This window comes from Sus scrofa, chromosome 12 (assembly GCF_000003025.6).
Source record: "Sus scrofa isolate TJ Tabasco breed Duroc chromosome 12, Sscrofa11.1, whole genome shotgun sequence".
Lineage (NCBI taxonomy): Eukaryota > Metazoa > Chordata > Mammalia > Artiodactyla > Suidae > Sus > Sus scrofa.
The window spans coordinates 36,091,972-36,117,226 of NC_010454.4; the positions used below are offsets into that span (position 1 = coordinate 36,091,972).

At 42.8% G+C, this 25,255-nt stretch overlaps 2 protein-coding genes across 5 annotated transcripts in view; one reads left to right on the forward strand and one right to left on the reverse strand.

Annotated features, from left to right (window-relative positions):
• Positions 1-19,335, reverse strand: part of TUBD1 (tubulin delta 1) — a 31,368-nt gene extending 12,033 nt beyond the window's left edge. Inside the window, exons 1-6 of one of the 3 annotated variants that reach the window (XM_003131670.4) lie at positions 19,221-19,294; positions 17,900-18,115; positions 15,460-15,607; positions 13,391-13,607; positions 11,199-11,430; positions 3,804-3,968 (exon numbers count right to left, since the gene is read on the reverse strand). In XM_003131670.4, coding sequence (XP_003131718.1) covers positions 3,804-3,968; positions 11,199-11,430; positions 13,391-13,607; positions 15,460-15,607; positions 17,900-18,071 — 934 coding nt within the window. In that variant the 5' untranslated portion in view covers positions 18,072-18,115; positions 19,221-19,294. Of the gene's footprint in view, positions 1-3,803; positions 3,969-11,198; positions 11,431-13,390; positions 13,608-15,459; positions 15,608-15,653; positions 15,739-17,899; positions 18,116-19,220 lie in introns of those variants that run through there. The other 2 variants (XM_005669003.3, XM_013981124.2) reach the window with 2 other exon arrangements.
• Positions 19,613-25,255, forward strand: part of RPS6KB1 (ribosomal protein S6 kinase B1) — a 47,704-nt gene continuing 42,061 nt past the window's right edge. The window contains exon 1 of one of the 2 annotated variants that reach the window (XM_003131671.5): positions 19,613-19,891. In XM_003131671.5, coding sequence (XP_003131719.1) covers positions 19,751-19,891 — 141 coding nt within the window. In that variant the 5' untranslated portion in view covers positions 19,613-19,750. Of the gene's footprint in view, positions 19,892-20,403; positions 20,505-25,255 lie in introns of those variants that run through there. The other variant, XM_021067293.1, reaches the window with a different exon arrangement.

Below are 25,255 nucleotides of genomic sequence, written 5' to 3' on the forward strand. Positions count from 1 at the left end.
GGCATGGGGTGTACTTAAAAAGCCATACTCAGGAAATCTCACCAGAGGAGTATAAATGCATACCCGGACCTGCTTTTTTTTTTTTTTTTTTTTTTTTTTTTTTTGGCTTTTTGCTATTTCTTTGGGCCGCTCCCACAGCATATGGAGGTTCCCAGGCTAGGGGTCAAATCGGAGCTGTAGCCACTGGCCTACGCCAGAGCCATAGCAACTCGGGATCCGAGCCGCGTCTGCAACCTACCCCACAGCTCACAGCAACGCCGGATCGTTAACCCACTGAGCAAGGCCAGGGATCGAACCCGCAACCTCATGGTTCCTAGTCGGATTCATTAACCACTGCGCCAAGACGGAAACTCCCGGGCCTGCTTTTTGATGATAAAATTTTGGACTTTAAGCTGATGTACTAATGGAATATAACTTGGGGGGGCCTTGGAAGGGATTAAGTACATTCTGCATATGGGAGGACAGGATCCATTAGGGGACAGAGGGCAGAGAATGGTAGCTAGCCTCCACGCTGAACCCCAGCGATCCTGGCCTCCTGGTATTCAGGCCCTGGTGTAGGCCCCTCCCCAGGGGAGAGGGCTGACCTTAATTACCAAAAGGATGCTGCACAATGGCAGTGTGTGACTTCCAAACCCAGGTCATAAGAGACACTGTCACTTCTGCTTGCTCCCTCTTGGACTGCTCACTCCTCCTGTTGCTAAGACATGTAGAAACAGATACACTGCAGATGGCAATTTTTTTTTTTTTTGAGAAAGTAAAGTGAGGATTTTTTTAGGTAAGAAATACACACCTCTTAAACAGGTGGGCAGAGAGACGAGCAGCCCGTAGGTGGCAATATTAATGGGGTCAAGATTCATAGAGAGCAGTCTGAGAACATATGAAGAGTTTTATCTCTATATCCTTCTACCTGGCTAGTGACATTACTATGCTTATTCCTATATTCATATTTCCAGGAAATGAAAACATTTAAATGTTCAAAACCCTCTAACTGTGGAAAAATGTTGACACACACTCTACATGACACTGTGTGGAGTTCCCTCGTGGTGCAGTGGGTTAAGGATCCAGTTGTCACTGCAGTGGCTCCGGTCGTTGCGGCATGGGTTTGATCCCTGGCCCAGAAACTTCCACATGCTGTGGGCATGACCAAAAAAAAAAAAAAAAAAAAACCCATAAATGACACTGTGGTGTATTGACCTAAGAGGGCCCAGAGCAGCACCTCTTGCACTGCCCTGAGGATCGCTGTGTTCCTTGAGATGATAACAGGTATTGCTAGAAAAACAGGTACTGTGGCCAAAAAGTTCAAGAAGCATTATTTAAGCTCTGAACTTTCTACTTATCTCCAAACCTGAGTACTTATCTCAGGTACTATACCTAAAATTCCTAAGGTATTACAAGTAAATGCAGAGGAAAGTCTACTTTCATAGTATTGAAACCTAACTCACTATAATTGGTAAAATATATACTCCCCAAACAATACAGCGTAGTGATTTCTAGCTAAACCTGATAGACTAAACATACCAGTTTGCTCCCCAAGTCTCACTAACAAGATATACAGGAAGGTTTTTTTTGTTTGTTTGTTTTTGTTTTGTTTTGTTTTTTTAAAGGCATAAACTCAAGAACAAAAATAGAACAAGAAAGAAGATAATGGCAACAAAATTTTGGAAGCTGGAAAGCAAATGAATCAGTGGTTACTGCCTTAGCAACCAGGGAAAGCTGAAATTTCTGCCCAGAGTGGAGGTCCCATCGTGGCTCAGCAGTAACGAACCCAACTAGTATCCATGAGGATGTGGGTTCGATCCCTGGCTTCACTCAGTGGATTCAGGATCTGGTGTTGCTGTGGCTGTGGAGCAGGCCGGCAGCTACAGCTGCGATTTGACACCCAGCCTGGGAACTTCCATAAGGCTCGGGTGCGGCCCTTAAAAAAAAAAAAAAAAAAAAAAAAGACAAATAAAAGAAGTGATAGGAGGATTAGTTAAAAGTCGGTATGAAAAGCAGTTAGGGCCCCAGACCCTTCCCTACTTCCTGCAGTGGGGGGAGTGCCCCCCTCTCTCCTAGAAGAAGGTTTCTGCTCAGGAAAGGCTAAACCAGTGAGGCTCTGAAAATACAGCAGTAGACAAATCAGATAAAGATCTCTGCCCTCAGCTTTCTGTTGAGATAAATGCTAGATCCACACTAAGGAATCCCAGAATGCTAGAGACAAAGAGAAAATCCTCAAAGATACGAGAGAGAACAAAACAGGTTTAGGAATCTGGTTGAAGTGGGATTCCTCAACAGCAACACTGGAAGCCAGAAGGTCCTAGAGCAATGCCTTCAAAAAACTGAGTAAAAAGGATTCCCAACTTCAAATCCTCTGACTGGGCAAACTATTGAATTTAATAGTAGAATGACATTTGCAGCCTTAAAATCTCTCCCTTCTCTGTCCTCTTTCTTAGGAAGCTCCTGGAGCGTATGGTCTGTCTGTATGAGGGAATAAGACCAGCAAGCATAGGCTCTGACATCTAGGAAACAGGCTAGAATACAGGAGGTGGCAGAGTTGCCAGGGCTGGCTGCTCCTAAGCCTGGAGAGTAAGAAGCACAGACTGGCCTGGGAGGCTGAAGGCTTCCCGAAGGGACATCTCCAAGCAGATGACGGATGTCATAAGATTACCCGATGCATTTGAACATGCTGAGGAGCGTTTCACTTTTATGGAAAAGGTTAAGGGGTGGATTAGTGACAGGTACAAGGAATACTGACCAAATAATATAATTATTAACTCTAGGAGGAAAAAATAAACCGTGTATGAAGTAAAATGTAATCTATGTGTACAGTACCTGGCTCACCTGTGAATAGTATTTACATAGCAAAAAGAATACAAACACGGAAAACGGATCCAACCCCAAGTACTGTTATAACTACACTGGGAGGAGGGAAGGAGAGGTATGTGTGCATCGGGAATGTAAGAAAAATTCAATTCTCAGGTTCACAGTAGGAAGGCAATTGATAAAATTTAAACCTGGACAATAAAGTAACAGTATAAGCAAGACATTTAGAAATATGGAGGCAAATTCCAGAAGAAACAGCTAAAAACACTGAAAATAGTTTTTGCTGAGCATTGGGGAAGGGTAGAACAGGCTGTTCTCGTCCTCATTATAAATTCCTATCAGGAATTCCCACTGTGGCTCAGCTGGTTAAGAACTCAACATAGTATCCATGAGGATGTGGGTTCAATCCCCGGCCTTGCTCAGTGGGTTAAGGATCTGGTATTGCTGCGAGCTGAGGCATAGGTTGCAGATGTGGCTCAGGTCCAGTGTTGCTGTGGCTGTTTCAATCCTTAGTGTGGGAATTTCTATATGCCACAGGTTTGGCCATAAAAGGAAAAACAAAATTCGTACTGGATAATTACTTGACTTTTTAAAAAAACTGAGATGTAATTTACATACAATGCAATGTTCAGATTTAAATATACACTTAAATGGCTCAGGTTGCTGCTGTGGCGTGGGTTCAGTCCCTGACCTGGGAACTTCCGCATGCTGTGGGCTCAGCCAAAGAGAAAATAAATATATTTAAAACACCCCTATGTTCACATTTTACTTTAACAAAAATAAAAGTAAATATCACACTCATATGAAATTTTTTTTTGAGAAACAGAACCATGACGTGATTACTAAGTCAACCTGGGATATTCTGGTGAGTTTCTGCAGGAGCCTCCCTGGCCAGAAGAAAGCACCATTATTTCAACTGGCCCAAGCCACTTTATATTGAGAACTTCAGTGCAGGCATTATTCCCAGTTTGTGGGCTGTATATTTTTAAAATACCCTTTACCTTCTTCCATTTTCGCATTAGAAATGAGCATCTGTCTCAAATGCTTCAGGAGGCCAGCCCAAGTAAACGTGCTGTATGCCAATGAATTCTCAGACATTTGAGGAATGTTACGAACACCCAGCATCTTGAATTCTGGATGGGGAACTAAATTCTCCATTAAGTCTCCTGCAAAGAAAAAAAACAAACAAACAAAAAACAAACCTGAACTAAATTTTTAAATTCCACAGTTTCAACTGGCCCATATACACCCATGATTTGATAGTTGAGGGATCAAATGTGTTTTCTCCTCCAGGACCAAAACTGCTTAAATTTTAAAATGTAAATACAACTTCAGAGACAATGTCTATTACAGACCACATATTTGCTTGATTTTGGCACCTACCTTAACAGAGTGAGAAAGTATACTTTGCCAAAAGGAAATAAGAGTTTCTTTTTAGCTAAGAAACTGGGATATGAATAAAATATTCAGCAAAACTTCAGGAAAACAAAGTAAGCATAAGAGCTAATATGCTTTATTGTAATTCTCTAAATATTCTTTCAGAAACTTTCCCAGCTCTCTTATTTGATCGTGTTAAATGATAATCAGAATCTGTCAACATCAAACACTACTGGGAAAGAAGACAAGATTAGTAATTCCTGAAGACAGAAATACTGTCTATATTTAGAACCTTGTATTTGTAATGAAATAGAACTATGGAGAAAGGCTATCTTTTCATTCAGAGCTTATTTTATACATTTTAAATGTTTCTATATTTTTAACATATCACATTTTTACGTTGTATATAATTTTAATATAGTTACAGAAAATACCTGTAGAAGAAAGAAAACATACTACCATAATGTGAAATATAAATTTTTTTTTTTTTTGTCTTTTTGCCATTTCTTGGGCCGCTCCCGAGGCATGTGGAGGTTCCCAGGCTAGGGGTCGAATCGGAGCCGTAGCCACCGGCCTATGCTAGAGCCACAGCAACGTGGGATCTGAGCCGCGTCTGCGACCTACACCACAGCTCACAGCAACACGGGATCGTTAACCCACTGAGCAAGGGCAGGGACCGAACCTGCAACCTCATGGTTCCTAGTCAGATTCGTTAACCACTGCGCCACGACAGGAACTCCTGAAATATAAATTTAATGATATGCAAACTCATATCCTATGTCCTAATGGAAGGAACAAACTGTGACACAAATGTCTACAAAATGCTGCACAGAAAAGGACTTTTTCTTTTTTTTTTAATTTAAAAACATTTTTTGGGGAGTTCTTGTCATTGCACAGTGGTTAACGAATCTGAATAGGAACCATGAGGTTGCAGGTTTGGTCCCTGGCCTCGCTCAGTGGGTTAAGGATCCGGTGTTACCGTGAGCTGTGGTGTAGGCTGCAGACGTGGCTTGGATCCCGAATTGCTGTGGCTGTGACGCGGCTAGCGGCTGCAGCTCTGATTCAACCCCTAACCTGGGAACTTCCATATGCCGCGGGTGCAACCCTAAAATAACAATAACAAAAAACAAATAAGACGCACTTCTTTCTCTGTCCCATACCATCCCCAAATCAGGGCTTTTCTTAGCTTCAGCTAACATCACCACCATCTGCACTGTTGTATAAGCCAGGGTCCCATGAATTATGCTCTACACCCCTCATTTCCTAGATCCAATCTAGCACTTACTCCTGTCCATTTTACTCCACCCCCCAAATTTGTTGTCTTTATTCTTTGTGTGTGTGTGTGTGTGTGTGTGTGTGTGTGTCTTTTTGTCTTTTCTAGGGCCACTCCTGTGACATATGGAGGTTCCCAGGCTAGGGGTCCAATCAGAGCTGTAGCTGCAGCCTACACCAGAGCCACAGCAACTTGGGATCCGAGCCGCGTCTGCAACCTACAAAACAGCTCACAGCAACACCGGATCCTTAACCCACTTAGCAAGGCCAGAGATTGAACCCACAACCTCATGGTTCCTAGTCGGATTAGTTAACCATTGGGCCAAGATGGGAACTCCCATTGTCTTTATTCTATCTCCATTTGCTTAGTCCCATTTAGTAAGAACCTATTCTATGCCAGGCACTGCTCTGAGGACAGGGGATATAATGGTGAACAAAACAGAAAAGGCCTGAGTGTTCCCATCATGGCTCAGTGGCAACAAATCTGACTAGCATCCATGAGGACACAGGTTTGATCCCTAGCCTCGCTCAGTGGGTTAAAGATCCTGTGTTGCTGTGAGTTGTCGTGTAGGTGGAAGATGTGGCTCAGATCCCACATTGCTGTGGCTGTGGTGTAGGCCAGCAGCTACACCTCCGACTTGAATCCTCACCTGGGAACCTCCAAATGCCACAGGTGCAGCCCTAAAAAAAAAAAAAAAAAAAAAAAAAAAAAAGACAAGGCCTTGTCTTCGAGAAATTTCTATTCTAGCCAATAGAAACAAAGTATGCAAAAAGTAGTAAACAAAATAATGTCAGAGAGTAAAAATCCTGGGAAGGAGGCAAACAGGATGATACAGGCACCGACTCCTCAAACAGGATACTGAGGCTGGAAGGCCATTTCAAGGGGACTGAGGTTTGAAAGAGAAAAAGGGAAATGGTCAGCATAACATTCTTAGTAGAGGGAGCAGGAAGGTAACAAGAACAGAATGAAGAGACACCTTTGGAGTTCCCTGGTGGCCTAGTGGTTAAGGATCTGGCATCGTCACTGCTGTGGCTCGGGTTCTATCCCTAGCCCAGGAATTGTGGGCAAGCCAAAAAAGAAAAAAAGACAGCCTTTTGAGAATGAGCTGGGCTATCTGAGAAGAGATGAGGCGGCCCCTGAGGTTGTAACTCATGAGCAATGAGAGAATGCAAGAGAGAAGAGAAACTGAAAGAATATAGATCACATATCTTCACTGTGATCAACTGTAGGCTTTATCATAAGAAATCTGGACCTAAGTTTTTGGTTTTTTGGGTTTTTTGCCACTCCCACGAAAAACATGGAAGTTCCTGGGCCAGTGATTGAATCTGTGCCACAAAAGCGACAATGCTGGATCCTTAAACCTGCTGAGCTACCATGGAACCCCTTACCTCAATTTTTCTTTTTTTTTTTTTTTTTTTATGGCCGTACCTGTGGCATGTGGTTTCCCGGGCCAGGGACTGAAAGTGAGCTGCAGCTGCAACCCACGCCACAGCTGTGGCAATACCAGATTGTTTTTGTTGTTGTTGATTTTTTAAAGTTTAATTGAAGTATAGTTGATTTGGTTGTGATAATTTCTGCTGTACAACAAAGTAATACAGTCACACATATACACACATCCATTCTCTTTCAGGTTCTTTTCCCACATAGATGATCACAGAATATCGGATAGAGTTCTCTGTGCTTTATAGCAGGTAATACGAGATCTTTAACCCACTGCACTGGGCTAGGGACTGAACCCAAACCTCTGCAGCAAATTGAGCTACTGCAGTAGGATTCTTAACCCACTGTGCCACAGTAGGAATGCCTCAAATTTTTTTTTTTTTTTGGTCTTTTTGCCTTTTCTAGGGCCACACCCACGGCATATGGAGGTTCCCAGGCTAGGGGCTGAATCGGAGCTGTAGCTGTCAGCCTACACCAGAGTCACGGCAATGCGGGATTCGAGCCGAGTCTACAACCTACACCACAGCTCATGGCAACACCAGTTCCTTAACCCACTGAGCAAGGCCAGGGATCGAACCCACAACCTCATGGTTCCCAGTGGGATTCGTTAACCGCTAAGCCACGAAGGGAACTCCAATTTTTTTTTTTTGGTCATTTTTAGGGCTGCACCCAAGGCACATGGAAGTTCCCAGGCTAGGGGTTGAATGGAGCTGTAGCTGCTGGCCTACACCACAGTTCATGACAACACGGGATCCTTAACTCATCGAGTGAGAGCAGGGTTCATGGATACTAGTTGGGTTCTTAGCTGGCTGAGCCACAACTCCTCAATTTTTAATTTTACGTTCTTGGTGTAATTATTTGTTTAATGTGAACACAACATCTGTTCCCCAGTGGATCCCCAACATTTAGCATAGTGCCTGGCATACAGCAGGAAGTCAACAAACATTGGTTGAATGAACAGATGTGCAATATGGTAAGTACCGTGGAATGTACAAAAATTAACAAGACACATGTTGCGAAGGAAGCTGCGAGGAAGCTGCAAATTAGCGGGGACTACAAAACGTGAACAGGGCAGACTCCTCCTCTAAGAAAACACATGGTGCCTGTTACAGAGGTAGCATCTGGGAAGCAGTCAGAGGGAGACTTTGACAATGGCCGGATCCTTAACCCACTGAGCCACCAGGTCCTGTGCGTGTTACTTTTAAAGATAAGCAAACACACTTAAAGAAATAATATCTCCCAAAGCAACAGAAATAAAAGCAAAAATAAACCAATGGGACCTAATCAAACTGACAAGTTTTTGCACGGCAAAGGAAACCATAAAAAAAAACCCCAAAAAGACAACTTACAGAATGGGAGAAAATAATTTCAAATGATGCAACGGACAAGGGCTTAGTCTCTAAAATATACAAATAGCTTATACAACTCAACAGCAAAAAAGCCAATAAGCCAATGGAAAAATGGGCAAACGACCTGAATAGACATTTCTCCAAAGAAGATAGACAGATGGCCAACAAGCACATCAAAAAATGCTCAACATCACTGATTATTAGAGAAATACAAATCAAAACTACTATGAGGTACTACCTCACACCAGTCAGAATGCCCATCATTAATAAGTCCACAAATAACAAATGCTGGAGAGGTATGGAGAAAAGGGAACTCTCCTGCACTGTTGGTGGGAATGTAAATTGGTACAAACGCTATGGAGAACAATATGGAGCTACCTTATAAAACTATACATAGAACTCCCATATGACCCAGCATCCCACTCTTGGGCATCTATCCAGACAAAATTTTCCTTAAAAAAGACACATGCAGGAGTTCCCATCGTGGCGCAGTGGTTAACGAATCCGACTAGGAACCATGAGGTTGCGGGTTCGGTCCCTGCCCTTGCTCAGTGGGTTAACGATCTGGCATTGCCGTGAGCTGTGGTGTAGGTTGCAGACGCGGCTCGAATCCCGAGTTGCTGTGGCTCTGGCATAGGCCGGTGGCTGCAGCTCGGATTAGACCCCTAGCCTGGGAAACTCCATATGCCGAGGGAGCAACCCAAGAAATAGCAAAAAAAAAAAAAAAAAAAAAAAGACACATGCACCCGCGTGTTCACTGCAGCACTATTCACACAGACAAGACATGGAAACAACCAAAATGTCTATCGATAGATGACTGGATTAAGAAGATGTGAATGGAATACTACTCAGCCACAAAAAAGAACAAAATAATGCCATTTGCAGCAACATGGATGGAACTAGAGACTCTCATACTCAGTGAAGTAAGTCAGAAAGAGAAAGACAAATACCATATGATTTCACTTATATCTGGAATCTAATATATGGCACAAATGAACCTTTCCACAGAAAAGAAAATCATGGACATGGAGAACAGACTTGTGGTTGCCAAGAGGAAGCGGGAGGGAGCAGGGAGAAACTGGGAATTTGGGGTTAACAGATGCAAACTATTGCTTTTGGAATGGATAAGCAATGGGATCCTGCTGTATAGCACTGGGAACTATGTCTGGTCACTTGTGATGGAGCATGATAATGTGAGAGAAAAGAATGTATGCATGTATGTGTGACTGGGTCACCTTGCTGTGCAGTAGAAAATTGACAGAACACTGTAAATCAGCTATAACGGAAAAATAAAAATCATTATTAAAAAAAGACAAAACAAATAATAAAGGCAGGTGTTCCTGCTGTGGCGCAGTTGGTTAAGAATCTGACTACAGTGGCTCAGGTCCCAGCAGAGGCTCGGGTTTGATCCCTGGCCTGGTGCAGTGGGTTAAAGGATCTGGCGTTGCCATTGTTGCAGCATAGGTCACAGCTACGGCTCAGATTCAATCCCTGGCCCAGGAACTTCTAAATGCCATGGATACAGCCATTAAAAAAAAAAAAAGTGAAGACAGGATGAAAAATGGGTAGAGACCTATGCAGAGGAGGCAGAAGGGGATGAAGCTGGAAAGTTAGGGTTCAGGGCATAATGTGGAGGCCAGGCCAAAGAATAACGACAAATCTGGCAGGTAATGTGTGAGCCACAGAATGAGGGTTAGGAGTCCACGGATTAGATCTGTGCATCCGGGAGGCTCCATTTGGGGTCTGTGGTGCAAAACGGACTGAAGGGGGAAGAGGCAGGCAACAGGAAGGAAAGCAGGATCAGGACCACCTAAGCCAGGACGGTCCAGGAAGATGTGAGCTTCTCTTTTTATGCAAAAAGAGAGAGAGAACTGCTTTGTATTCCGGGGCACAGGCAATGTTACTTGAGAGTTACTGACCCAACGGTACCAGTGTCAGAGACAGAGTTGTAGGAGAGAATGCAGACAGACAGCAGAGATGGCACCAACGGGGCTGAGTATACGAATGAGGCAGGAGGGCAGTGGGAGAAACCCAGGTGACAGGAATGGAGGAGGGCCACAGGAGAGAAGATGGGGGAAAAAAACACTGAATCCATTCAGAACATGCTAAATTTGGAGAAGCAAAAGGCAGCTAAGAAAACTAGGATAGACAGTATTTGGGAAAGAGATGAGGATGAGGGGGTATAGATTACAGAGTCACTGGCATCTAGATGATCTGAATTGATAAAGGAATATGTGACCAATAAGCTGAAAAAAGAATGGTGGGTTTCACGATGGGGTGCTGTAAGTGACCGTTGGGCACCTTTGTGAATATGCTGGAAAACACTGAATTGTACACTTTAAAAGGGTGAGTTATATGGTGTGTGAATATCTCAAAGTTATTATTTTCCCTTTTTTTTTTTTTTTTTTTTTTTTTTTAGGGCCACACCTGAAGCATATGGAAGTTGCTGGACTAGGGGTCGAATCAGAGCTGCAGACCTATGCCACAGCCACAGCCACACCATATCTGAGCCACATCTGTGACCTACGCCACAGCCTGAGGCAATGCCAGATCCTTAACCCACTGAGCAAGGCCAGGGATCGAACCTTGATCCTCGTGGATACTAGTCAGATTCATTTCTGCTGAGCCATGACAGGAACTCCTACTAGTCGGGTTCTTAACCCCCTGAGCCACAATGGGAACTCCTCAAAGTTATTTTAAAAAAAAGGAAGAAGAAGAAGATGAGCAAGGATCCAGAATGGAATCGGTGGAAACCCTCTACTCTTCTGAAAAACTCAGTAACTCTCATATCTTTTCAGTAAGACAGTTTAGAGAACCAAGGTGCTCTTTGGGAAGGATTTGGAGATGAGGGAGACCGGAGTTTATCTTCAGGCAGAGGGGAAGAGCCAGAGAAGAAGGACTTTGAGGCTTTCAGAACTTAAGACTTTGCTACAAGCAACGTGCAGGTAGACAGATACCTAGTGGATTTCTTCTGTAGTGCCATGAGCCTTCCCCAGAGTAAGTGGGTTGGAACACACTTCCCAGCTGATGTGCGAGGACTTGGTTTATATCACGGAAGGAGATCTGCTTGATATTCATCAGTTTTGCACAGATCTTATGAACGGCATCATTCTCATGAACAAGGAGGGCGTCTGAAGAGCGGTACAAGCGAGAAAGTGTCAAAATGGAGTTGTAGTTCTGAACAATAACCTGGAGAGAAAAAGGCCAAAAATAAGAAAGGCAGGAGAGAAGAGTGGTTAAGAGGGTAGATTCTAAGGGGATCCTGCCCGGGTTCAAATCCTGGCTCTTTCACTTTCCAGCTCTATGATCTTCAACAAGTTATTTAACCTCTGTATGCCTTAGTTTCCTCATCTGTAAAATGGGGATAATAATTATCCCAGTCTCCTAGAGTTGTAAGGATTAATGATAGGATGCAAGGAAAGCACTTAGAACAGTGTGCTATGTATAATAAGTGCTCAATATATGATGACTATTTCCTATCAAACTTTATTCCTACGTCATTTCCTGTAGTGACTTATTTCACTTGTTTTTTTGCTTTTTAGGGCTAGACCCAAGGCATATGGAGATTCCCAGGCTAGGGGTCTAATCCGAGCTACAGCTGCCAGCCACAGCCACAGCCACAGCCACGTGGGATCCAAGCCCTGTCTGCAACCTTTGCCACAGCTCATGGCAATACCAGATCCTTAACCCACTGAGTGAGGCCAGGGCTTGAACCTGCAACCTCATGGTTCCCAGTTGGATTTGTTTCCACTGTGCCACGATGGGAACTCCTCACTTAAAAAAAATATACATATATCTATATCTATCTATATCTATATATGTATTTTAGTGGAACACATATTTTTAAATTATTTATTTATCAGCTGCCCTGCAACATACGGTGTTCCCAGGACAGGGATCAGATCTGAGCCGCAGTTGTGACCTATGTTGAAGCTGCGGCAATGCTGGATTCTTTTTGTTTTGTTTTGTTTTGTTTTTTTGCCTTTTCTAGGGCTGCTTCTGCGGCATATGGAGGTTCCCAGGCTAGGGGTCGAATCAAAGCTGTAGCCGCCAGCCTACGCCAGAGCCACAGCAACGCGGGATCCAAGCCGAGTCTGCGACCTACACCACAGCTCACAGCAACGTGGGATCCTTAACCCACTGAGCAAGGGCAGGGACCGAACCCGCAACCTCATGGTTCCTAGTCGGATTCGTTAATCACTGCGCCACGATGGGAACTCCAGCAATGCTGGATTCTTAACCCACTGTGCCAGCTGGAGATTGAACCTGCGTCCCAGTGCTGCAGATTCCACCGATCCCACTACACCACAGTGGGAACTCCTCATATTTGTTTTATTATTTCTTCTACTAGGCTGATCGACAGGAAATTGGCCTACATGGAAATTTCCTCTCAATGGAAAGCAATGAAAATTTTTTGACGATTGGCAATGGCACAATGAGGTCAAGGTCCCTGCTTTACATACTGTAGCCAGAGGGACTAAGCCAGAAATGGGTTCCTGAGAGAAGATGCACAATTGTCTTTGGAATTTTTATAAATAAGGACACTTCATTTGTTTGGAGAAGTTAAAGCAAAGTTAAATGATTTTATTTTTGGTCGCATCTATGGCTCATGGAAATTCACAGCAGGATTCAAACCCACACTTGTACAGTAGTAATCAGAGCCACAGCAGCAACAATACCAGATCCTTAATCTGCTGAGCCATAAGGGAACTCCAAAGTTAAATGAATTGTTCATGAAAGTACTGTATTGTAGAATCACTCCTGATATAGTAACTTAACATTTCCAAAGAAAGGGTGAGATCAGTCTTTTACCTACATTTGTTTTAACTGCAAAGAGTTCAAGATATAAAGTTTTTTGGGTTTTTTTTTGTCTTTGGTCTTTTTAAGGCCACACCCATAGCCTATGGAGGTTCCTAGGCTAGGGGTCTAATCAGAGCTGTAGCTGCTGGCCTATGCCACAGCCACAGCCACGCCAGATCAGAGCCGCGTCTGCGACCTACACCACAGCTCATGACAACGCCGGATCCTTAACCCAATGAGTGAGGCCAGGGATCGAACCCACAACCTCATGGTTCCTAGTCAGATTTGTTTCTGCTGCACCACAACAGGAACTCCCAAAATAGAAAATTTTCAATTGATATGTTCATACCTCACCAGTTCCATAAGGCCATATAATCTGATTCATTTTCAAAGAGTTTGAGTACTGATCTTCTAAGTTCTGTGTAACGAAAGCTCCCAGCCCTGATCCTGTGCCTCCAGCCATACTCATTATGATGAAAAAACCGCTCAAAGAATCACATTTCTCTACTTCCTTCTGGATTAGGTCCATTATGGATTCTTTGTGCCTGGGTCCATGAACAGAGTAACTGTGAAATACAAAAGAAAGAAATACAAACACCTTTCAATTTAACCGGGGAAATGGAATGCAGAGAAAGACATAGGGTAGAGGAGGCTTTTTTGCCTTGTTTTGTTTTTGTTTTTGCTATGCCCACAGCATGCAGAAGTTCCAGGACCAGGGATCAAACATGTGCCACAGCAACAACTCGAGCCACTGCAGTGACAATACCAGATCCTTAACCTGCTGAGCCAAAAGGGAACTCCAGAGAAGGCTTTTATGTGTTTGTTTGTTTTGTTTTTTTTAGGGCTGTACCCACGCTAGGGGTCAAATTGGAGCTATAGCTGCCAGCCTATACCGCAGCCACAGCCACGCCAGATCTGAGCAGCATCTGTGACCTACACCACAGCTCATGGCAACACTGGATCCTTAACCCACTGAGCACGGCCAGGGATCGAACCCGCATCCTCACAGATACTCTTCAGGCTCACTACCACTGAGCCACGATAGTAACTCCCCAAAGAAGGCTTTTTAAACCTATGGAAGTGAACTAACTCTCATGAAAGGTACAGATACCCTGCTTGACAAGATTTAAAATACATGAGTGAAATATTTTTAATAGGTGAATAGGTCTGCTAGGAGAGTGAATTTACTGGGAATAGAACATTCTCTTTTATAGGTCATTCCTTTTGCTAGGGACTTCAATGACCAGGTAGTTCTGCAAGTCTATGGTACAACATAATATTCAATATTCATAACAATATTCCTAAAGCAGTCATTTTAATTTTACGGCACATTAGAACTACCTAAGGAAGCTCTGAAAAATTCCAATATTCAGACTTCTCCCAAACCAATTAATGAGGATTTCTGGAAGTGAGCCCCAGGCATTGGAATTTTCCAAAGAACCTGAGGCAATACTACTGCCTTGTCATATTCCCTGTGAGCTGGAAAATCTGCCAGATAAACATACTATATTGATAATAAGTTAGCTGGCAGGATGACAGTAAAGAAGTGGAAACCCCTGCTGCAAGAGATCCTTGGTTTCATCACTACCTCAACCTGAAGCACAGACCTACATGAGATAGAATGAGTGTCTTCTGACTGAAGTCACACTAAATTTTAAAACAGCAATTTCAGATTTCATGTTTGCTATATCAATCACGCAGCTATAACTTCACTGTCCGTTAATCAACTATGCAGCTCTAGCTACACTGAAAATTATGAGGGATTATTCTTTTAAAAATTTTTTTAGGAGTTCCTGTTGTGGCTCCACAGTAATGAACCCAGCTAGGATCCATGAGGACATGGGTTTGATCCCTGGCCTTGCTCAGTGGGTGAAGGATCCAGCGTTGCCCTGAGCTGGGGTGTAGGTTGAAGATGCGACTAAGATGCCGCGTTGCTGTGGCTGTGGCTGTGGCTGGCAGCTGTAGTTTCAATTCGACCCCTAGCCTGGGAACCTCCACATGCCGTGGGTGTGGCCCTAAAAAAAGCAAAAAAAAAAAAAAAAAATTTAAATTTAAGCATAGTTGATTTACAATGTGTTCATTTCTGCTGTAGAGCAAAGTGCTTCAGTTTTTTTAGATATATACATTTTTAAATATTATTTTCTAGTATGGTTTATCATAGGACACTGAGTACAGTCCTCTCTGCTACACAGTGGGACCTCGTTGTTTATTCCCTCCGTGTGTAATAGCTAACATCTGCTAACCCCAACCTCCCTCTCCACCCTTCTCTCAACCCCTTCCCTCCTGGCAACCACAAGTCTGTTTTCCACGTCCATGAGTCTGTTTCTGTTTTGTAGATAGGTTCATTTGTGTCATATTTTCGATGCCACATATAAGTGATACCGTATGGTATTCGTCTTCATGAGGAATTATTCTTACCCATATGCCCAGTTGTTTCCAGAACCTTGTTTTTGACAGAAGCAAGAATGCTGACCATATTTCCATCGGCCAGAATGGGCGGCCTTTGACAGTGTTTGATTGATAACTTTAGGTTCCATGTCAACAAGCACAGCACGAGCAATTGGAACTAGAGAGGGGAAAAAGTCAAAAGAAAAATACTGCATATGTCTCACCTGAATTAACTCAGAGCGCAAACTTCGAGGTCCAAAAAACAATTCAAAGACTGAGGATAGGAAGATCTGTCATCCTGCTTAGGAACTGAGGTGGGAAGCAACAGGTATATGCGGATAGTTCATAATGCCTAGCTTTCTGCTAAGCAGGGTTGACTGAACATGGGCTAAAATGATGACTGAGTCAAGGTGACACATACCTGTTGAGTGCTTATAATGTGCTATGTACTATGCTGGGAACACAGAGATGAAGACAACATTAATCCAGCCCTAGGAGGACTAGGAGGACCAGAGGGAGAGATAAAACACCTCAACACTAAACCACAGTATGATGTGCTATGACCCACAACAAACCCACAATAACAGAGTAACACATCCAGAGGTACAAAACACCAAGGGCACAAAAAGCAGCTCAGAATTATTAAAGAAAAAGGTGGAGAAAGAGCAGTTGCAAGAAGTGATGGATAGAAAGCAGGCAGGGCTCAGATCTTAGAAATCCTTGTACGTGATGCTAAAATGGTTGAAATTTATTTATTTATTTTTTAGGGCCACACTAGTGGCATATGTAAGTTCCCAGGCTAGGGGCTGAAGTGGAGCTGCAGTTGCCAGCCTATGCCACAGCCACAGCAACACAGGATCTTAGCTCCATCTGCGACCTACACCACAGCTCATGGCAACCCCAGATCCTTAACCCAATGAGTGAGGCCAGGGATTGAACCCACATCCTCATGGATACTAGTTGGATTTGTTTCCACTGTACCACAATGGGAACACCCAAAATTTATTTTTTAGGCAATGAGAAACCACTGTAAATGTTCAAGCAGGGGAGGCTATTCAGATGTTTTTTCAATACAGCAGTGTGGAGGACAGATGTGATAGACACAAGAGACCATGCAGGGAAACTCAGAAAGAGAGTCTTGAAACAGTCCAGGTAAGAGAGGACAAGAGCTAGAATTAAGGCAATGACAGTGAAGATGGAAAGTGGAGAAGAGTTTCAAGAGATATGTAGGTGGTAAACCAAGCAGCTCTTGACATCTGATGGTATGTGGGTAATAAGAGCCAAGTTTTTTTTTTCGGGGGGGGCAGTAATTTGTTTTTTTCTACCCGAGGTATGTGGAAGTTCTTGGGCCAGGGATCAGATCTGAGCTTCAGCTGCAACCTATGCCACTGGAATGGCAATGCTGGGTCCTTAACCACAGACACTACTGATCCCTTTATGCCACAGTGGGAACTCCCAAGAGCCTAGTTGTAAAGGAAAGAAAACAAATGTCCTTGGTATGTCCTTGAGTTGAGTTTGAGGTACATATGAGGGATACAGGTGGAGATATTCACTAATCAGTCTGCAGAGGAAGAAAGGCTAGACTAAGAGTTGAGAATCACTAGTATAAAAGATGTAGCAAAATTCAAGAGTAATTGAAATTGCTCAGAGAGCATTATACAAGTGAGGATAGCAGAGACACTGAGATGCAACCGCTGGAGGAGAAAATTTCGGAGCCTAAGCAGGAGGAGTTTCAAGGAGAGAGTTTTATAGTTAAGGTTACCAAATGAGGTAGAGAAGTTAAGTGATTTTTTTTTTTTTTTTTTGGTCTTTTCTAGGGCCACACCTGAGGCATATGGAGGTTCCTGGGCTAGGGGTCTAATTGGAGCTTTAGCCGCCAGCCTACATCACAGCCACAGCAACACTGGATCCGAGCCGCATCTTCGACCTACACCACAGTTCACGGCAACGCCAGATCCTCGACCCACTGAGCAAGGCCAGGGATCAAACCTGCAATCTCATGGTTCCTAGTCGGATGAGTTAACCACTGAGCCACGACAGGAACTCCCGAGGAGTTAAGTGATTTAGGAAAAGAAAACCAGTCATTGGACCTGGTAATTTAAGAGATCATTGGGAATTTTTCATGGAATAACTTCAGTGGTATTATAGGGCAGAAGCAGGATTATAGTTGGTTAATGAGGGTTCTTCTTTCAGAATCTTAGATGAGAAAGCAAAGAGATAAGAGGAAGAAGAAAGCTATAGTCAAGAGCTAAGTCAGGTTTGGTTTAGGATTGGCAAGATCTGGGCTTGCTAACGTGTTGAGGGGAATATGTCACCAGAGAGACAAAAGTTCTTAATAAAGAAACAAAGGGCTGAAAGCAAAGTCGTTCTGCAGTAAGGTGGACGAGGAAAGGGTTCAGACACCATGAGGAAGGTCTGGCCTTGAAAAGGTTACGTCAGAATAAAGGACAGGACTCTGGAGCACACATACCTCCATTTTCCTCCTCACTGAAGAATCTTTCTTTGCAAGATGCTTGATATGCCTCATTCTCTCTTTTAGAGCAGAGTCCTTGGGGACAGTGTGAATCACTAAATAAAGCATCAAACACTTCAAAACCAATCTGATTACCACATTGACCAAGTTGCACTGTTACTATTGACATGCTGAGACACGAACTAGGCCTATTCTCTCAAAAAAGTGAGCAACCTGTAATTGAAAAAATATAGCCTTTGAGTAATATAGCCTTTACATTATTAATAAAGAACAAATAAAGTATCACATACGTTAATACACAATCAATAAAAATTAATTTTTTTAGGAGTTCCCATTGTGGCTCAGGGGCAATGAACCTGACTAGCATACATGAGGATGCAGGTTTGATCCCTGGCCTTGCTCAGTGAGTTAAGGATCTGACATAGCTGTGAGCTATAGTATAGCTCAGAGATGCAGCTTCGATCCCACATTGCTGAGGCTGTAGCATAGGCTGGCAGCTGCGGCTCAGATTCGACCCCAGGCCTGGGAACTTCCATATGCCTCAGATGTGACCCTAAAAGAAAAAAACATTTTTAAAAATACTATATATGTCTATGGCGCTGTAGATAAAATAGCTATCTTGTCTAAGAAGCCAAACATTTAAGAAAGTTGTTCTTTTTCTTTATATGGTTTTGGGATTTACTGTACCCAAATTCATTTATATAAAGCTCAATAGTTTTCAAATTTTCATTTGTAATCACTATTTTCCTAAGTATGCATTTAAAACAAACAAAAAAAAAAACAAAAGGAATCCCGGTTGAAGGAATTCATAGCATACACTTCACACCACAGGGACATAATGCAGAAGTTAGCTCAACAATAGCACATTTTATTAACATTAATATTCTCTCTTCCAAATAATTATTTTCTCCCTCCAATCGTCTTTCTGTTCTAGGCACCACAGTAACACAGGAAAGACTTTGTATTTAGCTCAGGGAGGACAGCATGGGAGACGAAGCTTGGGGGGAAAAAAAGACGGGATGAAATATTAGAGAAAGTATTCACTATTTTTAACAATGTAAAGAGACAACTTTTGGTTAAGACCTCACACCGAGTCCACGGAGCAATGGAAAGAGCTGTGGTTTGGGAACCAGACTCTGTACTTAAAATTATCAAACAAGCCTGCAAAATAGATGTCATTACTTTCATTTTACAGATAAGGAAACTTAAGGCTCTGAAAGGTTATGTGATTTTCGCAAAGCCACCGAACTAGTAATTAGCAAAGCCAAGATGCTCCCTTTCTATACCACCCCAGCAGCTCCCCAAAAACCCCACTCACTGCCAGCCCCAGAACCAGCCGTTTCTGTCCGGTTCAAATTCGAGGGGCAACCCTCTTATTATGCGCATGCTCTTTCAAAAGAAAAAAAAAAACTACAGAGAACGAATGCGCATGTACCACAAACGTAGAGATTTGTTGCGCTTTTTCCCCCCCGCCCTCCCCGCGGTGGGTGTTTTTTTTTTTTTTTTTTCCTATTCAGTAAGGTTAATTACGCATGTTCAATTTCAATTTATCAATTTCAGACACGGTACGCATGCTCGCTGTCCATCAAACTCTTTAGCTGACAATGCGCATGATCTGGCTTCCAAGAGAGGCTTCGGCTGGGCTTCTGCGCATGTTTCTGCCAGTACCTGGTTCCTGGCAATAGTTCTACGCATGTTCACTGCCCACAGTTCGGCTTCACAGAATCCTGTACGCATGCTCCAGTGCTGAACTTCAGGAGCCAGTCTGGGGCCTAAGCGCAGACGCACTGAGCCTAGGCAGCCGGTGATGGCGGCAGCGGCAGCAGTGGCTGCGGCGGGTCCGGGCCCATGAGGCGACGACGGAGGCGGGACGGCTTTTACCCAGCGCCGGACTTCCGAGACAGGGAAGCTGAGGACATGGCAGGAGTGTTTGACATAGACCTGGATCAGCCAGAGGACGCGGGCTCTGAGGATGAGCTGGAGGAGGGGGTGAGGCCCGGGGTCCCGGGGGGCCCGAGGTGACAGGGCCGGGGCGGTGGCGCGGGCCCTGGAAGCCCCGCGCGTCCGAGAGCGCGGAGACCCAGGGGGGAGCGAGTAGTCCGCGGGAGGAGCCGAGGTGCCGCGCGGCCAGAAGCTGGGGGTGGGGGGGGGACGGGTGGGGCGGACCTGGCCTTAGGTGTGAGGCCGCTGCGGGGCTTGCAGGTGCAGGTCGCGCCCCTAGCCCCAGAACAGCGCAGCTGGGAGCAGCCTGCGGAGGGAACGAGAAAGGGCGCGTGGTCGATTCCTGGAGCTAGTGGACTTAAATGTGGTGGGGCGCGAGTGGTGGAAGCGTGTGTTGGGGGGAGGGGGATTGCGCTGGCTGGGTGTCCCGTAAGTGCAGGTGAAGAGCGGAAGGGTTTCCCTTGAGTGTAAGATTTCAAGTATTAAATCTTCAGACCTCCCACAACCACCTCTTTTCTCGGCCTGTCGCTTCTCTCCTAGGAAGCGCTCAGCTGTTAGAAGTGACAGCTGAAAACTTCTGTCGGGAGTAGCGCTGCCGCTGCTGTTACAGCCACCAGGAGTTTTATTTCGGGAGCAAGGGGGCTCTGCTGCATCTTCCAGGGTTTGTTTGTTTGCTTTTTTTTTTTTTTTTTTAAACAAAAACCTCCTTCCGTGTGACTTTTTTGTTAAGCATTTATAACGACACACGGCATTTGTAACTTACTTTTCTCCCAGTTGAAGATGTCTACATTTTTTCAAAATACTTGATGTAATTTTGGGGTGGAAAAAAACCAGCGTTGACAGCTGTGATTTGGCTTGCCAAAAATAAATTGCTTAAACTGAGACTTGTGAATGGTGGTGTGAGGGCTTTCCTTGCTGTAATTTGGGGTGCTAAATTTAGAATTGTTTTTCCTAATGCATAGCTTGGTTCACCTTTGGTTAGTAGTTTTTCTTTATTCAAGATTCTTTTTTTCAAGGTAAATTTATTGAAAAATCACAAGTTGTACGTGACATTCAAAATGGTATTGTCATACTAAATCACAAATGGCCTTCAATGATAACCTCATGGTAATTGAGATACTACATTCCAGTGTCTAGATGAGTTAATAACTGATATCAGGTTTTTGCTCTAACTACCCAAGGGGCTTCCCTTTCTCTTCCTTATCCTGTTTTCCTCCTCTGGGGAGTAAGTTGTTCCTTGCATGCTGACAAAAGGTTGAGATGCTATATATATAAAGAACTAAGAAACTAAGTGGGCTAAAGCAATACTGTTCTTTTCAAAATTAAATGAGTCTAAATCAAGATCAGTCAGTATGGAAGGTGAGTTATTGAGATATGTACTTTTAATATGTTTGCATATGGAATTCCTGTTAGTCTCTTAATGGAATATGAGATACCACTGAATGCAGTTTGAAACAAATATGGGATTACTTTCATTACATGTAATATACTCTTATCATTATATTGGCTCCATATGGTAGTGCCTTTGGAGCAGAGCAGAAGAGAAAACTGGATAGGAAGGATGCTTTATAAAATCTGCATCAGTTGAACTGCTAGAATTTCCAGACCATGGGATTATTAGGAGTTTGAAGTAAAATACTATATTAAGGTTTCTGTGGGAGTTTCAGTTGTGGCTCAGCAGTAACAAACCCTGCTAGTATCCATGAGGATGCGAGTTTGATGTGGCTGTGGCTGTGACTGGCAGCTACAGCTCTAACTCTGCCCCTAGCTCGTAGCTTCTTTATGCTGCAGGTGTAGCCCTAAAAAGCCAAAAAAAAAATTTTGTTGTTGTTGTTATGAACTGGGACCTCTACTGGACATTGGTTGAGTATAAGCCAACACGATTTTGAAAAGTTTTGGAAGAAGAAGCTAGAGAAACTGGTGAAAATAGGAAAGAGAAAGAAATGTAGCTACAACCTTGGGGAGAGCAGCTTTGGAGAAATAGTGGAGGTCATTATATCTTATTGGCAATGCTTTTGGAGTTGAAAATGCTTTACTTTTGTTTTTTATGGCTGCACCTTCGGCATATGGAAGTTCCCAGGCTAGGGGTTGAATTGGAGCTGCAGCTGCCAGTCACAGCCACACTGGATCAAAGCTGTGTCTGTGACCTACACCACAGCTCGTTGCCAGATCCTTTAATCCACTGATCGAAGCCAGGAGTTGAACCTGTGTCCTCACGGATACTAGTCAGGTTTGTTACCACTGAACCGGGATGGGAACTCCTGAAAATGCTTCTTTTGAGTGTGTTATTCTAAGAGGTGCAAGGTGGACAAGCAGAAAGTTGGAGTGGAATTGGATTGGCCACCAAGAGATTCCGGTGACACTCAGGTTTTTCCAAAATAAAATTTTTTAAAATTCTGAAAAATGAGAGTGTTTTTTCTTGGAAAATCTGACTACTGTGAATTTGTAATAATATAAGTAATATTCTGGCTATTTGTGAATTTTTATCCTTTAGTACACAAACTTTTTTTTTTTTTTTGTCTTGTTAAGGCCACGCTGACAACATATGGAGGGTCCCAGGCTAGGGGTCAAATCAGAGCCGCAGCCATTGGCCTATACCACAGCCACAGCAATGCCAGATCTAAGCCGAGTCTGCAACCTACACCACAACTCACAGCAACGCTGGATCCTTAACCCACTGAGTGAGGCCAGGGCTGGAACCTGCATCCTCACGAATACTAGTCAGATTCATCCCTTTCCAATGAGCCAAATGGGAACTCCAGTACACAAACCTTTGAACATTGATTCAGTCAGCCTCGTTTCATCATTTTATAGTAAGGAAACTGAGGCACCATCCAGAGAGATGTTTGCCCAAGACCACATAGATAACTAGTGGTTATCTTCTAGTTAACTTCTAACTCAACTCAGCAAGCTTCATTGCATAGTGTCTTCATTGCATTTATTAGTCCTGTTTGTAATGTACCTGTTTATGGTGTGTAAAAAGTGAATTCAGATCTTTCTAGCTATGCTCACTGACTTATGATCTAAAATAAATTGTTTAATCTGTCTGACGCTTTTTTCTTTTCTATCAAATGAAGATTACATGAGATGTAAATATTCTCAAAATATTCTGGCACATTATGCAGTTAGCTAGTTTACGGAAATAGAGCTTGTCAGTGTTAACTCATTGTCAAAGAGCTAATCGTTCAATTTTACCCTCATCTACACTTAGAGACTTATAATAAATGACAGTTATACTAAAGGTGCTGCATTTTCAGAACTGCAGTTTGTTTCTTTCCTTCCTTCCTTTTTCTAATTGGTCCTATTTAGAGATATATACCTTTTTATGTATGTTGAACTGAGTGAATATGTATTAGTAAATATGTATTCTTTACACAGCATACTTCATTCTTCAGTGAGTAAAAGATGAGAAGAATAGGAGTTCCCTCCTGCTGTGGGCGAGCAGGTTAAGGATCCTGCATTGCTATAGCTGTGGCTTGGACTTGATCCCTGGCCCAGGAACTTAAACATGCCATGGGTGCAGCTGGAAAAAAAAAAAGAAGAGTAGAGCAAATTAACACATTTTAAATACTATATTAAAACCAATGAGTGACAGGTTTTGTTTTGTTTTCTCTTTCATTAGTGATAATATGATTTGGAGACAGTTGAAACTAAGGAAAACTTTACCTCTAGAGATTTTCATTAGCATATGAAAATGTTTTTACTGTGGAGACACAGATTAAGAGTAATAGAAGATTGTTAATGCAACTTTAAAAAAAATTCTTAATTTTTATTCTACTAATTCAAAATTTAAAATAGTCGTGGAGGTTTACAGTGCAAATTTCAGATTGTGATGTTAGATTTTCATTGAACAAATTTTTTTGGAGTTCCCTTGTGGCTCATTGAGTTAGCGATCTAGCATTGTCACTGCCGTGGCTCTAGTTACAGTTGTGGCTCAGGTTCAGCCCCTGACCGGGGAAGTTTTTTATGCTGTGGGCACAGCCAAAAAAAAAAGTTAAAAAAATTTTAGTGTTTTGAAAGACAGTACTATATAGATAATATGTATTCATATATTTATGATTACGAATATCCCATTATTCATGCTTATTTTTCTTTTTTTTTTCAGTCACACCCACAGCATATGTAAATTCCCTGGGCAAGGGATCGAAACTGAGCTGCAGCTGTGACCTACACCACAGCAGCAGCAATGCCAGATCCTTAACCCACTGCCCTGGGCCTAGGATCGGTCTCATTCCTTAGCAGTGACCCAGCCCCCTGCAGAGACAATGCAAGATCCTTAGTCTTATTCTTAACCTGCTTCACTATAGCAGGAACTCCTTATTTTGCAATTTTTTTTTTTTTTTTTTTTTTTTTTAGGGCCACATCCACAGCACATGGAATTTCCGGGCTAGGGGTCGAATCAGAGCTACAGCCACAGCCACAGCCAAAGCCAAAGCAGCGTGGGATCTGAGCCTTGTCTGCGACCTACATCATAGGTCACAGCAATGCTGGATCCCAGAACCACTGAGCGAGGCCAGGGATTGAACCTGCAACGACGTGGATACTAGTTGGATTCGTTTCTGCTGTGCCACAACGGGAACTCCCCTTATTTTGTGTTTTAATACTTACTGTAAAGTATTTTTAAATAGCCTAAGATTTGGGGCAATGTTTACTCCTTTTTCCCTATTTATCTGAATTACTGAATCTTACTTTATAAGGAACTGTCTGAAGAGCCAGGCAAATGGATAAATGATTTAATGAATTCTGAATTAAGGATATTTCACCCATTCTATAATAACTTATTTAAATTTTTACAAAATAAGCTTTCATCAAGACTTAAGACATAACTAACTTGAATTTATATACAATTTTAATTTAAAACTTCATGACTAGTCATTCTGATAGACTAGTTTGAAAGTGCATCTCATATAGTGTAGCTTAGATGAGGAGGATTCTGCTTTGTCAGTCATAGTGACACACAAAAAACATTGGATGGGTTATAAAGCTTAAGGCAGCAGAAGAAAACCTAAAGTTTCCTGTAAAGGAGAATTGTCAATATGTACTGTATAATAGCTTGATGTTTCTGGTGTGAGACTTGTCAAGGAAACATTGAGTAGCACAAAGAATGATGCCTTAAGCACTTCTGCTTCAGAAGGTAACAGTAGGAAGTTATAAGCCCAGATGCAGGTGGTAAGACAGGCCTGGTTGGCTCCGGAAATGAAACGTAGCCACAGGACATATCTTTCTAGGTGGCTTCAGAGTAATAGTTCAGTGTTAACTACTCTGCGGTCTTTAATTTAGAATTAAGTAAAGTGAACATTAAAGAAAAAATAATTATATAATACCAGTTTTATAGAAATTAACCTTTTGTTTTTAAAGTGCAGCCATCGTAGGTAATTGTATGAAGCACCAGAGACCAAAAAAAAAAAAAAA